Source organism: Vanessa tameamea, chromosome 21 (genome assembly GCF_037043105.1).
Source record: "Vanessa tameamea isolate UH-Manoa-2023 chromosome 21, ilVanTame1 primary haplotype, whole genome shotgun sequence".
NCBI classification, from domain to species: domain Eukaryota; kingdom Metazoa; phylum Arthropoda; class Insecta; order Lepidoptera; family Nymphalidae; genus Vanessa; species Vanessa tameamea.
In genome coordinates this window covers 1,833,452-1,847,488 of record NC_087329.1, presented here as the reverse complement: position 1 = coordinate 1,847,488, position 14,037 = coordinate 1,833,452, and the positions used below count along the sequence as shown (strand labels likewise).

At 30.1% G+C, this 14,037-nt stretch overlaps 1 protein-coding gene across 3 annotated transcripts; it reads right to left on the bottom strand.

The window, feature by feature from the left end:
• Positions 1 to 1,781: 1,781 nt before the first annotated feature.
• On the bottom strand, positions 1,782 to 13,997 carry LOC113396876 (fructose-bisphosphate aldolase-like). 3 transcript variants are annotated; one of them, XM_026634945.2, is made up of 10 exons: positions 13,837 to 13,997; positions 10,883 to 10,999; positions 10,204 to 10,295; positions 9,136 to 9,310; positions 7,560 to 7,763; positions 6,993 to 7,108; positions 6,351 to 6,450; positions 5,971 to 6,170; positions 4,895 to 4,969; positions 1,782 to 2,587 (listed from the first exon to the last, which is right to left on the bottom strand). In XM_026634945.2, exons 2-10 carry the CDS (start codon positions 10,992 to 10,994, stop codon positions 2,492 to 2,494), a joined length of 1,170 nt encoding a protein of 389 aa, XP_026490730.1. In that variant the 5' UTR covers positions 10,995 to 10,999; positions 13,837 to 13,997; the 3' UTR covers positions 1,782 to 2,491. The 3 variants fall into 3 exon arrangements, with proteins under 3 accessions (XP_026490730.1, XP_026490729.1, XP_026490728.1); XM_026634944.2 differs by lacking the exon at positions 4,895 to 4,969; XM_026634943.2 differs by lacking the exon at positions 1,782 to 2,587 and having other exon boundaries at positions 4,398 to 4,969.
• Positions 13,998 to 14,037: the final 40 nt, after the last annotated feature.

Here is a 14,037-nt window from a genome sequence, read left to right as displayed (position 1 = left end):
TTGATTTTAAATTACGAACCTTTGCGGTCAACATACTCTGAGTTACTGCTATGATTAAAATGGTATTGTATTTATCATAGAAAAAGGGGGTGTTTTTTTTTTGTATTTTTTTCCGCGGACGCTAATTCTAATTTTGAAATTGATAGAAGCCTATATTACTCCTTATCAATATATATATTTATTAGCTGTCTAACGGTGAGTCTCGTCGTAATTGGTTCAGCCGTTTTGGGGATCACCCTGAACAACATGAAGACAAAAAAATAATAATATAAACATTCATACGCTTTTATTTACTTAATATTATTTTGAGATGTGTATCTATAGATATTAATAAATAATAGGTTAACCAACCTTGATTAAAATAAATCTTGTTTAATAGTCAATTAAGTAATATTTTATTTTAAAATCCTGGGTTTCTTCGACTGTCACGTAACCAATAAAAATTCTCGAAAAAAAAAACACTTATTTCATGAAAGTATTTACTATCGATATAATACACAATTAGATCCTACATAAATATTTTTCAAAAATTGCCTATGAAGATGGAATAATTACTTTTTAGCGAAAATAATCGCACATCTCAGGAATTATCGATTCCAAGACAAAAACCAATATGAAAATAAAAACATTAAATCTCTAAAAATCTTTTTTAATAATAATGAAATAGAAAACTTGATTACTGGTAGAGCTTTCTGTAAGCCCGTCTGGGCAGCTACCGCCAACTAGTCCTAAATTCTACCGCCAAACATCACAACATAGTATCGTTGTGTGCCGAAGTGTAAATTTCTAATATATTTAATTTAACTAGCGCCTGATCTAAAATGATAGCACATTGTATGTTAATGCAAAACGTAATTATCAAAAAAATCAAGGCGTTCTGCGAGAGAATTAATTTGAGACAACTCTAACAATCAAATATCGACGAACGACGTTTGTTTATTCATGCTTATATTACTTTTTTTTTATACAAAATAGGTAGGTGGACTGTCAAATGGGTCACTTGATAGCAAGTGATCAGCACCATTTAGACATTGGCTCTATAAGAAATATTAACCATTATTTACATCACCAATGCTACACCAACTTTGGGAATTAAATCTAATGATTGGTTATGTGCTTGGAAGCATTGCGCAAAGCCACTACCACCAACGGCATTCTTTTTCACCTTTAAATGAAGTTATATTTGCATATTTTACAAATATCTATTTTCCATTAAATTAGAACTAAACCGTAGCACTGAGTAAAAATGTATTCAAATTGTAACAAAAGGAGTATGCACATTGAAAATACAATATATTGGTTTGAGTATATTCCCTGTTGCATTGGAAAGTTTTGGCCCACGCCTCATTATCTAGTTACAATTGTAATACAATAGGATAAAATTCAAGTAGAAATTTGTTACCTTAAATAATCATTAGAAATACTATCGAAATTTTCTCCTGAAATACAAACTTCACGTAGATCAAGACGTTTGATTGTCTTTATAAATTACATGTGTCTAGTTCTCATATCTTAATTTATTTTCATTCTAATGATACACTTTTAAGATTTTTGTAGTGAAACTGTAGTTTTAAATGAAGATTAATATTATCATTATTATAAAATGGTACTATATACTAACAACAAACCCCCTATATTATAAGTTTAATGATGATATATTACAAACTATGTAACATATACCAACATATTAATATACATATAATTCTATACATAATTTACGAGTAAACACTATATATTACGTAATTAATATTTTTTAACCACAGGATCAAAATGAAACTACATTATAGAACAACTATTTTATTATATTTTACGCTTAATATCAAAATACATTAAAAACCTAAAGTAGATATATTATAAAATAATATTCATAAAAAATATCCATATAAACTGTCACTTTTATTGATTGTTAAAAATAAATTAGGTACTTATTATATTTCTAAAAAGAATGTAATATATTACTGCCACAGATTATAAAGCATCTAAATGATGATTAATTCAAATTTTTCTAATGACATTTACACAATACTACATTTACGACTTTAATGATAAATATTTTTCTTCTCATCTAATAATCTCAAATTTTGAGGACTAAGTAAATAACATTCATCCTAAAATTCTAAAAAATTAATGCCAATTGGCATTTATATTTTGATCTCTTAGTGTGAATGTATATAGAGCCCATCAATTTATGGAAAGCGGCGCCATCTTGTTTTAATTTCGCGCTCAACACAGATATTATCTAATTTTGTAAATAACTTCTTCATCTATGTAGGCGCTAAAATTGGTGTACAGATAATTAAATATGATATATCTTCAAAGCAAAAATATTTTTTTTTAAGCTTCTGTCCTGTTTTACGTATGAATCGACATTTTAAAATAGTTAGGTTTTCATTGTGCTTAAGAAATAAGGAATAAACAATTATTCCAGTAGTTTTGTTCAAGTCACAGTTATATAAGAGCGTATTTGTTGGTCTGTGTATGTATGTTATGTTTAGTATGCGTGGTTAGCAACGAAAAGACCGGCTTCAGCGCCCACACCTGTTACGGATCCAGCGACGTATTTGCCCTGGGATGCTTGACCGTTAGCCTGGGAAAGAAAAATATTTTATGAAAAATGAGATAAAAAAAACATTGTATCACTATTGAATATATTTAGGGTTGTTGTTGTTGGCTATACCATAATTGTTAAGCTGTTTTTTTGTTTTACCTTATTGACTGCCAGAAACAAAATAAGGACTAAAACAACATACATAAAACTTATGAGAAGATGCAGCTCGTTTCGGAGGTTTTAGTGTATAATATTATTAAATAAGAATCTGCGCTTCGCAATTCAATTTTAGACTTTATTTAAATTTAGATTATTGACGTCACAAGCGTGAATGTCACGTTCCTGTATATAGATCTTTAGATGTTTTTATGATGTAACTATTTTTTGTTTCAAAAATGCTATAAATAAATTATATTTTGTAATATCAAATGTTTATTATTACTCTACTTTCTTGTTGAATTTTGATCACAGACTGTAACAGCAATAAAAAATCTTGCTAAGAATATTCTAAGCGCCCGAGTGTTTAAAGCTAGACTAACATTTTTTATATGATTTTTGTTGATTGTTTCAGTAAAAAAAAATTATAAAAAAAATAGCTATTAAACGGTGGTAGAGTCGGTCACTCAAGCACCAGTTACTCCACTACCAAACAACAATACAAAGTATTCCAATTTGAATATTAAGCTAACCAGTAACTTAAAATCCAAAATTTTAGGTGGTGGTCAGCTGTAAACCTAACATAACTTTGGTTGGTAATGAGTGGTTTATACTTTTTATATAGTGTAACAGGCAAAGGCAACCATATATTCGGCTAACCTGTTTGATTACCAGTCTGTCCCAGAATAATAATATCAATATTATATACTTACTGTAAGAGTATATATATATTCAATAGACCGGTATTTTACTTTTAATTGTTAATAAAATTCAAACGTTAATAATATTATCTACCCACAAGTAATACTAACTACTGGAATCAAATAATTAATTTAATAAAATATTCAATAAAATCATTTGAACAAAAAGTCATCTCTACAATTACGCTGATGTAATAGTAATTTGTTGTTGATGTAAAAAAAATATCTTAATAAACCTACACAATTTTTGTAATTCTTATTTTTAAGAATTTAGGGGGGTCACTGCTTATACTAGTAAAGGGGGATTTTTTTCCAAAATAAAAATGTGGCTATTGTATTCGGCTAACATTCTGTATACTTATTTCTCAGCTCTTAAAAAATATTGTAATTACCTAAACCGTATTCAAATCTAAGGAGTAAAGTAAATAAAACTTCGATTTTCCGTGCGATTTTCTAGTAAGTGTGCTATAATATATACTATAATCAGTACTTGATTAACATGTCCTTATGAAATCCTCAATCTTATGATATAGATTAATCAGGATTCGAACTCAACGTCAGTTATTTACTTGTCTTTATCCGCCTGTGATTCTAATAGGCTATTCTACTGCAACCTATCTTCATTCTTGACCAAGAAACGCCGTCGTCACGGAATAGAAATAAACATGTGAATGTAATACTTTTACATGACTAAAAACACAAAATGGTCTGAGGCTAGAAGTGGTTAAAATTTTAATCGGATGAGAGATGGGTTTTATTTATTTTTTTATAGATCTATTCACTGACGAAGGTGCATCATTTTAACTACACATATATTAAAAACGAAGGTAATAATATTATTTGTATTTTTTTGCTGTCGTTACTCGTATGTCAATCGTCAAGCGCAACTAAGACATATTATAAGCACAAGCGACACTCATACAAATAGAGGCCGATAATTTGTTGTGAGTGAATAGATCTATTATACACACAAGGATAAAAAAAAGTCGAAGCAGTTTTTTTTATTTTTTATTAACGAAAACGAAATGTTAGTAAATAAACGTTTACACAAAATTATTACACACAAGCTATTAACGACGTGCACAATAGCTAGCTACTCTATGTGTGGGTTACTTACATATAAGTACATAATTATAGTTTATTTCAATAGAATTTGCACTAAGACAAAAAAATATCTCCATTTTTACGACTAACGTTTTCAATTCAGAAATCAATGAACAGTTCGATAGTAACTTTTTATTTTGTGCACAAATTCTATTGAAATCGACTAGATGACAGTTAAAAAGGTGCAATAAAATTGAAAATAAATAAAAACATTTCGAAAAAATATTTTTTTCGTATTATATGTTTTATATTAAATGCTGCCATAATTCGAGTAATAAAATAGCATTAAAATTAAACTTTGTGATAATTAAGTCTTGTATAAAGGAATGTGGATACTTTTACATAAAATTATATAAAAAAAATTTTAGTAAGCGTGGGCTTTAACAAAGTTGGACTTTGAAGCGGCGAGAGAGGGAATCGAACCAGCTTCATATTTACCTTGGCAGGCAAGACCGTTAGCCTATATAAAAAATATTATGGCAGCACAATTAATTTATATTTCATTTGAGATAATGAATTGAAGTATGAAGTAAAGTTTTTTTTTTAGTTTCGGTAGAATCGATCGTTGCCATGGCGCGATGCGTCGATGTGGTGCAAGGAACGTGCATAGATAAAAAAAAATGAAAAATAAAACAAATTAGATACATTCTACTTATAATGAACAAAGAGGTACATTCTATAAGGTTTAGCTATGATCACTTATTTTCTTTTAATATTGTTTTGATTATTAGAATAATAAATTACATTTTAATAAAATATAATATAGTCTAATAATTTACACAATCATTAATTTTCTGTGGAGTATCAATACGGCAGCAATAATTATTTAAAGTGATCTTAACTTGACCTTTAAATTAAAACTGTAGGTTAATATACTGATTACAACACATAAAGCTTATAGCTACTATAATTTACTTGCATGCTGATATTAGGTAATGGTTACTACAGAAATTATGTAAAGAATTAGTATGAGTTTTTAAAACTATTTCAACTTAGTTCATATACTTACCTCGCGATAAATTTTGCCTTGTGGCCTACTAAATATGATGATACATTTACTAGGATCCCAAGAAGTAGTATTTTATTGGTTACCTCAGTGAATTAACAGCAAAACAGCATCTTTTCTGGATAGCTCATTTTAGCGTAGAGTACTAGGATATCATAAATTACAAAGATCCTTGGTCTGTCTATCATGAATTTCAAACGTAAATTTTATTAATAACAATTACTAATGACAGCACTCTTTGTATTGATTATTATAGTTTATTTTTTTCTTGTACAATATATATTACACTACAATAGAGTTTGAAAATTCATGGCAGTTATCCTGACCATATTGACGGGACTGTTAGTTTCTAGCTTAATTTGTTATTACTTACCAAATATTTGTTTTTCTTTTCAACCTAGGCAAACTGAAGCATAAGATATGTACCAGGGTTTCATAAATACAAAGGATATTACCTTAGCACGCTTAATAAGTTCCTGCTGTCCAGCGAGCACATTCTCCTGCTTGCCTCCCCAAGCGCGGAGTACGGAGGCCTGTAAGGCGCGACCGTAACTGAAGGTAAGAGCCCACGGCCTCTTCAGCTCGACGGTGTTGATGGCGTTCAGGTTAACTGAAGCCTCTTCCTCGGATTGACCGCCAGAGAGGAATGTTACTCCTGAAATAATAATAATAATTTAATAAATAGTATTTCTTGCGATTTTGAACGTGAACTTTACTGAAAATTTCTGAAAAAAGTTATGACTTCTTTTTAACGAATATTCATGTTATAACTAAACACTTATTAAGTGCCTTATTAAGTTTTCTTCATAAATATCTGTTACTCTAACAAAATTACCGGGAACAGCAGCAGGCACGGTTCTGAGGAGAGCGGTGACGGTGGCGCGACCGATGTCCATTGCTGTGTAAGTTTTCTTGCAGGATTGTCCGGCGGTTACCTTCAAATACGAAATATATTAAATTATTGGACGAGGTAATTTTAAAATCTTTATATAAGACTTAAGTCTTATATTTTATATTCAAGTTCTTTCTGGAAATACTCTTAAAACTGACTATTTATATATCAATGAGTTTTCAAGTATTTAATTTATATTTCACTCTTACCAGGCAGAATTCAAATTCATATACATATTATATTTGCTGTTATGTATATCTCACCAATCCGTAACGACGTTGTGTAAAACAAAATGAAATTATACACAAAATAATATCGAATCGCTTTATTCAAATGAAATAACTTCTCATATTTTTTAAACATTTAAAAAGTTGGCTTACTTAAGATTACAGGTCCAATATAGTTAATATTGGACTCGTAATCTTTTCTATCTCAGATATATATTTATATGGACATCTAAAGATAGCATCGTTAGCCGCTTAAGTACTTGCTATAAATTACAACACGCAATGCGATACAGGTATATTACCTTCAACAGATATCTGCCCCTTAAATTATTGGTACATAATAAAAATAATAAATTACCATGTTAGGCTTGAGGAGAGTACCCTCGAGGAAGACATGGTGGTCGTTGAGCGCCTTGTATACGGCGGCCAATACAGTTTCAGTCACCTTCTGTGCACGGTCCAAGTCGTGCTCGCCTAGAACAATCGAACAAACACGATAACTATATAAGACCGTATTACTGAGTTGTATTGGAAATGTAGCCTTCTAATTATTTATGATCGCCTAGTACAATAATGTCAAGTTTGTTCTCATTTTTGTACTCATACATTTGAGAATTGAGATAATAAAAAATAATTATTTATTATTATATATAATTATTAATTTTTTTAAACATTAATAGAATTAGTATAATACTAATAAAATCAAGCATCAGTTTTTTTACTCGCATATATGTATCGGCAAATAAATATCATTTTCGGATTTTTGAAATATAAACAATAATCTTCCTATTAGTTATGATCGCCTAGTAGTTTAAACAGCGGAGTTTTAACTTCATAGCGCTTTCATATTTTGCTAAATTCAATAACTTGGAAAAAAAAATGCTTTAGGTAGTAGTAGTAGTAGGTAGTTATGACAATACATTACCATCGGGAAGTACTTCAGGCTCAACAATAGGTACGATGCGTTGGCTCTGGCAGATGGAAGCGTAACGAGCAAGAACGTTCGCGTTCTCCAGAATAGACTGGTACGAAGGTGTGTTGCGGCCGATCTTGAGCACACAACGCCACTTGGCGAAGTGGCAGCCATCTTTCTTGTATTGAGCACAACGTTGAGCTAAGTCATCCAAACCTGTAAAAAATATTTTTCATTAATTATACTGTCTACGAACAATAATATTATTTACATACATATTTAAATGACTATAATAAAAATTCAACGTATTAGAATCAATAAATATTACAACAAAAGACGAAAATATATGTAGTGCTAGTCACGAATCGTGCCCTAAAACAGTTTTTAGGACATTTCAATTATTCTAAATCGATATTATTTTCCAATGAATAGATATTATCGTTAAATTAAATTCGATGACACGATCGAGTCGAATTTGACTTTGGTCATGAAATAAACAACAATATCTTTGTCAAACATTTATCGTAAATGTTGCATAATGAATGAGACGCATAAAGACGTTTCGCGACCTTTCAAGTTGACACATTACGTATGTATGTAGCGTGACCACTGACCAGTGTCAGGTATTCGTCGATAATAATCATTGAAACATTTCTTTAGATAATTATAAAAAAGAAATTAGCACTTTCAAGAGCAATTTCTATTTTTATCCAGAATTCTTCCACAGAGTACTTTAAATAAATTTTAACATTAAAAAAAAAATGCACATATAGATATTATTTCACTAGCTCTCTGACCCGAATTCGTACGAATATAATTCATAAAAACAAAACCCCTCCCATTTCACCAAAAATGCCTTTCTTAATGCTGAAATTTTAAAATAAATTTTCATTCAAAATTTCCGCTTACTAGACTTCGTTTTGGATGTGCATTGCTGGTTAGTCGAGACAAATAATTTTACAAGATAGTATTAATTTACAAACACACAGTTCTATACCATAAAAACGACAAATATTTGTATATTACGTATTATCTTAAATAGAAATTTTAAATCGTATTATTATAACTTAGATACAGATATTTCGGACTTTGACATTATTATCTGAATTGATAAAAAGACGAGCCCCTAATTAACAACAAACAAGTTCACGACTTATCGTCGATATGAATATAATATATATGTACGAGTGTATGGAAAACAAAACGAGTTCAAAATACGCATTAAAGTATTATAATTAACAATTGAAATATTGTTTATTAAAGTACGCTGATTAAAGTAATTTTGAAGTACATTACAGCTACCGAGATGAACCGGCAAGAAACTCAGTTCTTTTCTTTCAATTTACATTTATATTTCGACTGAATCCGATCGGAAAGAGTTCAGCAAATGCAAAGAAGCGACACTGTCGTCTTCTACAATCCTCAGCTAGGTACTGAGAATTTCTAGACGGAAAAATCCCAATAACTTTTAATTGACCCGATCAGCGATTTGAACCAAGAAATATTGATACTTCTCTACTCTAAATTTAACTCCATTTTCAATAGCTTCGCGGTAATATACCTGTAAAAGTCGTTAAATTAAACTCACCCTGGGTAGTGCATTCGTCTTCAGAGCCGAAGAGTGGTACAACACCTTTGTCGACCTTGATACCGGGGATGATTCCACGCTTCTCCAACAAGGCAACCAAGGGAGTTCCGTCATCGGCTTTCTGGTAAAGGGTCTCGTGGAAGAGGATGACACCGGAGATGTTCTCAGACACAGCCTGAATTTTAGAATGTGACTATTTTACCACGTTTCGCTACCAAACTATTTCTTGAATAAAGAATCAAACCCAAAATATTTCACTTAATAACTTTGTTGAAGCATGCTCAACAAGCATCTCCGATTCGTGATTCTAAAGGTCAATTAAACGTGAACTGCCCCCACCAAAATCCACAGTCCATATTTGAGGACTTCGACTGAAGGAATTTGACCTTATTATTCGAGGAGGACTTTATAATTACTTTTGTGAATTATCAAGATATATCAGATAGATTGAAATAAATGTAAACCGTGTTGCGGTAAGTAAATTCTACCAAGATTAACAGAAAATCCGTACTAACTCTTGCGAATATAACCATCCTTTTCTAACATTTATGTAATAACACAACTGTTTTTTTTTATATAATAAATTCTTAACATAATCCAGCTCCGTCTTTAACACAAAGAGTGTCCGTGTGCAAACGGATGTCGTTTTCTCCCATCCAAATAATATTATAAGCAATCTTTTGGAGCGCCTCATCAATAACCGAAGACCATCATCAGTGAGGCGCGCGCGCTTTTTGACTTTGGATTAAGACTGGCCTCACACAATCTATTTACTTGACAGAATTCAGTCAATATAACATTATAAAGTTCTAGAAAGCCGATATTCATGAAGTAATCGATATATTGAGATTAGTTTTAGAAAATATTCTTTAATATTAATAATTTTATAGTGACTGTATGTACGACCTTCAAGTGTCTTCAATAAAATTGTCTGTATATGAATTGTATTATTCCGAAAATCATTGTACACTTCATTTAGTAAGGTTGCTGTAAACGAACTAAGTACATTTTTGAAAGAGTGAATGAAAAGTGTCTGTCACACACATATATATATATATATATAATTACCGGATCCGAGCTGAAGAGGAGTTGACGGTACTTGCGACGGTTTTCTTCAGTGTTCTCAACGCCGATGTCTTGGAGGCGCTTGCCCATGGTACCTTAATAAAAAAAAAATGTCTATAAACTTGAGTTAATCACGAAATCTCAGAAACTATAACACATAAACTTAAAATTTAGCAAGTAGATTCCTTATAAGGTGTCGACATCGAAGAACGGATTTTACGAAAGTCAACCCCTAAGGGAGTGAAACAGAGGTTGGAAGTTTGAGTTTTATAAATTTCGCGTGGGCAAAGCCGCAGGTTCAGCTAGCTATATATATACACTGATGCTCGAGTACCAGGCAATCATAAACTATGTGGTGATTTACTATAATGGCAGCATAGTCAGTCTTTTTAAAGTGTTTTTAATTTTGTGAGTGCTATTGTAAGGTATTAGGAATATAGAAGATAGAGCATAGAGGAATTATAAAGTTTATTGTATATACATATGTCATGTTTTTATCGGCAAAGTGGCAAAATTTCTAGTTTATTGTCCATTCAGTTAAATCTTCATTACAGATTTTAGCTTTTTTGTAACAAGCTAATCAAATTACTGTTCCTGTGTGGGCAAGGTTTGAAGATTAATATTTTCTTGGATCGAAGAACTAATATTCGACGCGCCATTTATAATATTAAATTAGACTTACCAGTGGACTCATCAGCTGCCAAGATACCCTTTCCAGGAGCAACAATCGCCTGAGCGATCTTCTTGAGCTCCTCCTGGAGTTCGGGGGTGGGGTACTGGAAGTAAGTAGACATAGTGGCTGCAAGAGAAAAAAAAATTTAGTACTATTACTGATAGTTATATATAATACGCTACATGGTTTATGATTTCCTGGTATTTGATCAATAGGTTTTCAACATAAACTGTAAGTATATCTTTATATACTTATTCTTTATGAATGCAGCATTTCTATTTGTTATTATTGTATTTATACTATGTTCATTTAAATTTGATAATTTTTTTTTAGAAAGTTCAATAGTAACGCATATATTTAATGATAACTCTCAAATATACTATATATATAAAAAAAATGCTTATCACTGACCAGGATACTATTAGATAATACATTACAAAAATATATTAAAATTCTTATCAATTTATCGGAACGGTTTTAGTCAACATGTTTTCGTCATAGTAGGTGTGTTTAACTAAAATTTCATGATTAAAACATGAGTAGACACACCTCCATATTAAATCCGGTTAATCAAGCTATTCTGTTTAAAAATTCAATAACAAGCCATAGACAACCAGTGACATTTAAGATTTTTAATCAATATATAAAAAATAAACTATACTAGTTGGTCTTTGTTTTTGATAATTTATACAACTATGTGCTACAGGCGTGCTATATTTCTGATTAAACAACTGGTATTCAATGCAAGCAACTTTCAACTTTTTAACATGCGTAAGGGAATTCATATACTTCAGATATCTCCTTATTTTATCAGAAATAGTTTATTCCAATAATTTTATAACCATACTAATATTACAAATGAAAAAATAACTCTGTCCGCTATCTCTTCACACTTAAACTGCTGAGCTGATTTGGATGAAATTTGGTATGGAGATAGTTTGAGTACAAATGTCAGTTTGTGTGCTATAGGTAAAGTTTTGTACATGTCGCGTGGATAAAGCCGCTGCTTAGCCATATGCCACAACTTGCTGCCTTCATTTTATAGATACTACAACATAGATAATAAATAATATTAAAGTCAGTGTTTTTTTTAATGTATTGTAACTGTACTGTATAGTCTCTATTTTATCAAAATTGATAATCATTCAAAAGTTATAAGAAATCAATTTTACATACATATGGTTACTTGTTTATCAATATTTGAGGCATATCATTTTACATATGTTTTCCAAAAAATGTTTTCAAATATAAAAGTATATTAAATAGTTTATATGTGGCATAAGTAGATTTTAGGTTATTATACAAGCTGCCCGTCCTGAGTTTGTCAATGAGAAATAAGAATTTGATATTTTTCCCAATTACAGCATCACCTAATAGGAATCACCCACCGGGATAGACACAAATTCATCGAATCAGTCAGACCATTAAGGAGTTAAGATACACACATACAGAAGATTTTTATATATAAAGCTAGCACAGAGACAGCTCTAATTTAACAGGAGCATTACTATCTGACCTTGCCAACCCACTATTTATTATCTCTGATAATTTTCCAATATAATCAATTTCTTTCAGGCATACTACTAAGTATACTAAATATTCAGGCTTTTTGAGTCTTCTCATATTTAATTAACAAATTAAAAGAAAAACACTATATTTTAATAATTCTGCTATACCAGCCAAATATGAAAAACATTGATTTCAATCAAAACAATTACCAACTATAGTTATAAGTTTCGTAGATACAAAACTTAAAATATATGTAACATAATTATCAAAACTACTGATAAATGTTAAATATATCGTATCTGTATAAACTTTAGTTAAGGAGTGGTACTATAAAAATAAAAATTTAAAATAGTATTCTTATTCCAATAGCAATTCTTATTAAGACTTATTCCAATAATAATGAATAAGCCCAAATATATATACCTTTTGTCCCAAATCCAGGCATCCATCCTGATTCAGGAGGGCCTTTCTTGCCCTTTTTGCCTTTCGGTGGCATTTTTGAATTTTATATTAAAAAAAAACCTAAAATTTCATCTTATACTCAACATTTTTTTATGAAAGTTGTAAAAAACTTACCATAACAAACTGTGACAGTCAAAGTCAACAATTTACAATGACACAAAAGTTTTTACACTTTTAAAAATGGAATTCATAATTGTCTATTGTCATCTATCTGGCCGTTTTCAAAAATATTTTTTAATTGCTTTTCTCTATTGACTTGTCTCTCAATTATAAAGTAACATTATCATTCAAGTAAACTAAGAGAATATCAATATTTTGTTTATAATATAAATATTGTGTTTGAAAAAAAATATTGTTGCTCATTACATTGCCATACCTAATATCGGCTGTTACAAAATAAACCATTATTAAATTTTTGGAAATTTTACTTTATTTCAAAAGGTGACCGCGACCTTCAGAGGTCACATTACACAGCGTGACGAACATGATAGTTTTATTTACGTATGCTAAAGAAATGTACCTACTTTCTATATAGAGTTTGGAGCTGTACCAAATACGATATATTAAATTACGCATTTTGTATTTAAAAAAAAAATCGCCAAATAATGAATAATCTTTTTTTTTTATTATGCTATATATACCATTAATTATTTAGAAAGCAATATAATATTCTATTATTTATAGTTAGGTATAAATTAATTTATATAGTTAAGAATTTATTACAGCACGCAAAAAGGACAAAGTGAAAATACATGCATTTGAAGAATATAAAAAAATATATTTGACATAGTATAACAATTGTAAGTTTAAAATGAGTATACCTATTTAGTTTCTATAATAATTAAATATTTAATACAAAGTATTACATCATGTAGTCATAAAACTTTAATACCTATATTAATAATCTTCCTTTGATTGAATATTCTTTGGAAAGTAAACATAGGAAATCGTAAAATGAAACTTTTAAAATAAAATAAACTGAAATCACTTACATTTTTATTTGAAGATTCTAATTGGAACTAATGCACTCCCCAACTGATACTGGACAGAACTGTCAAAAATTATTAAGAGAGGAGAGGACACGAATAAAAGGTCATTTGAAGGTCTGATAACCATGCTAAGCAGGCGAATACCGTTTTACCGACATAAAGAGCTGCCATCTGTTTTTAAATAAGAACACTGTTTTACTACAA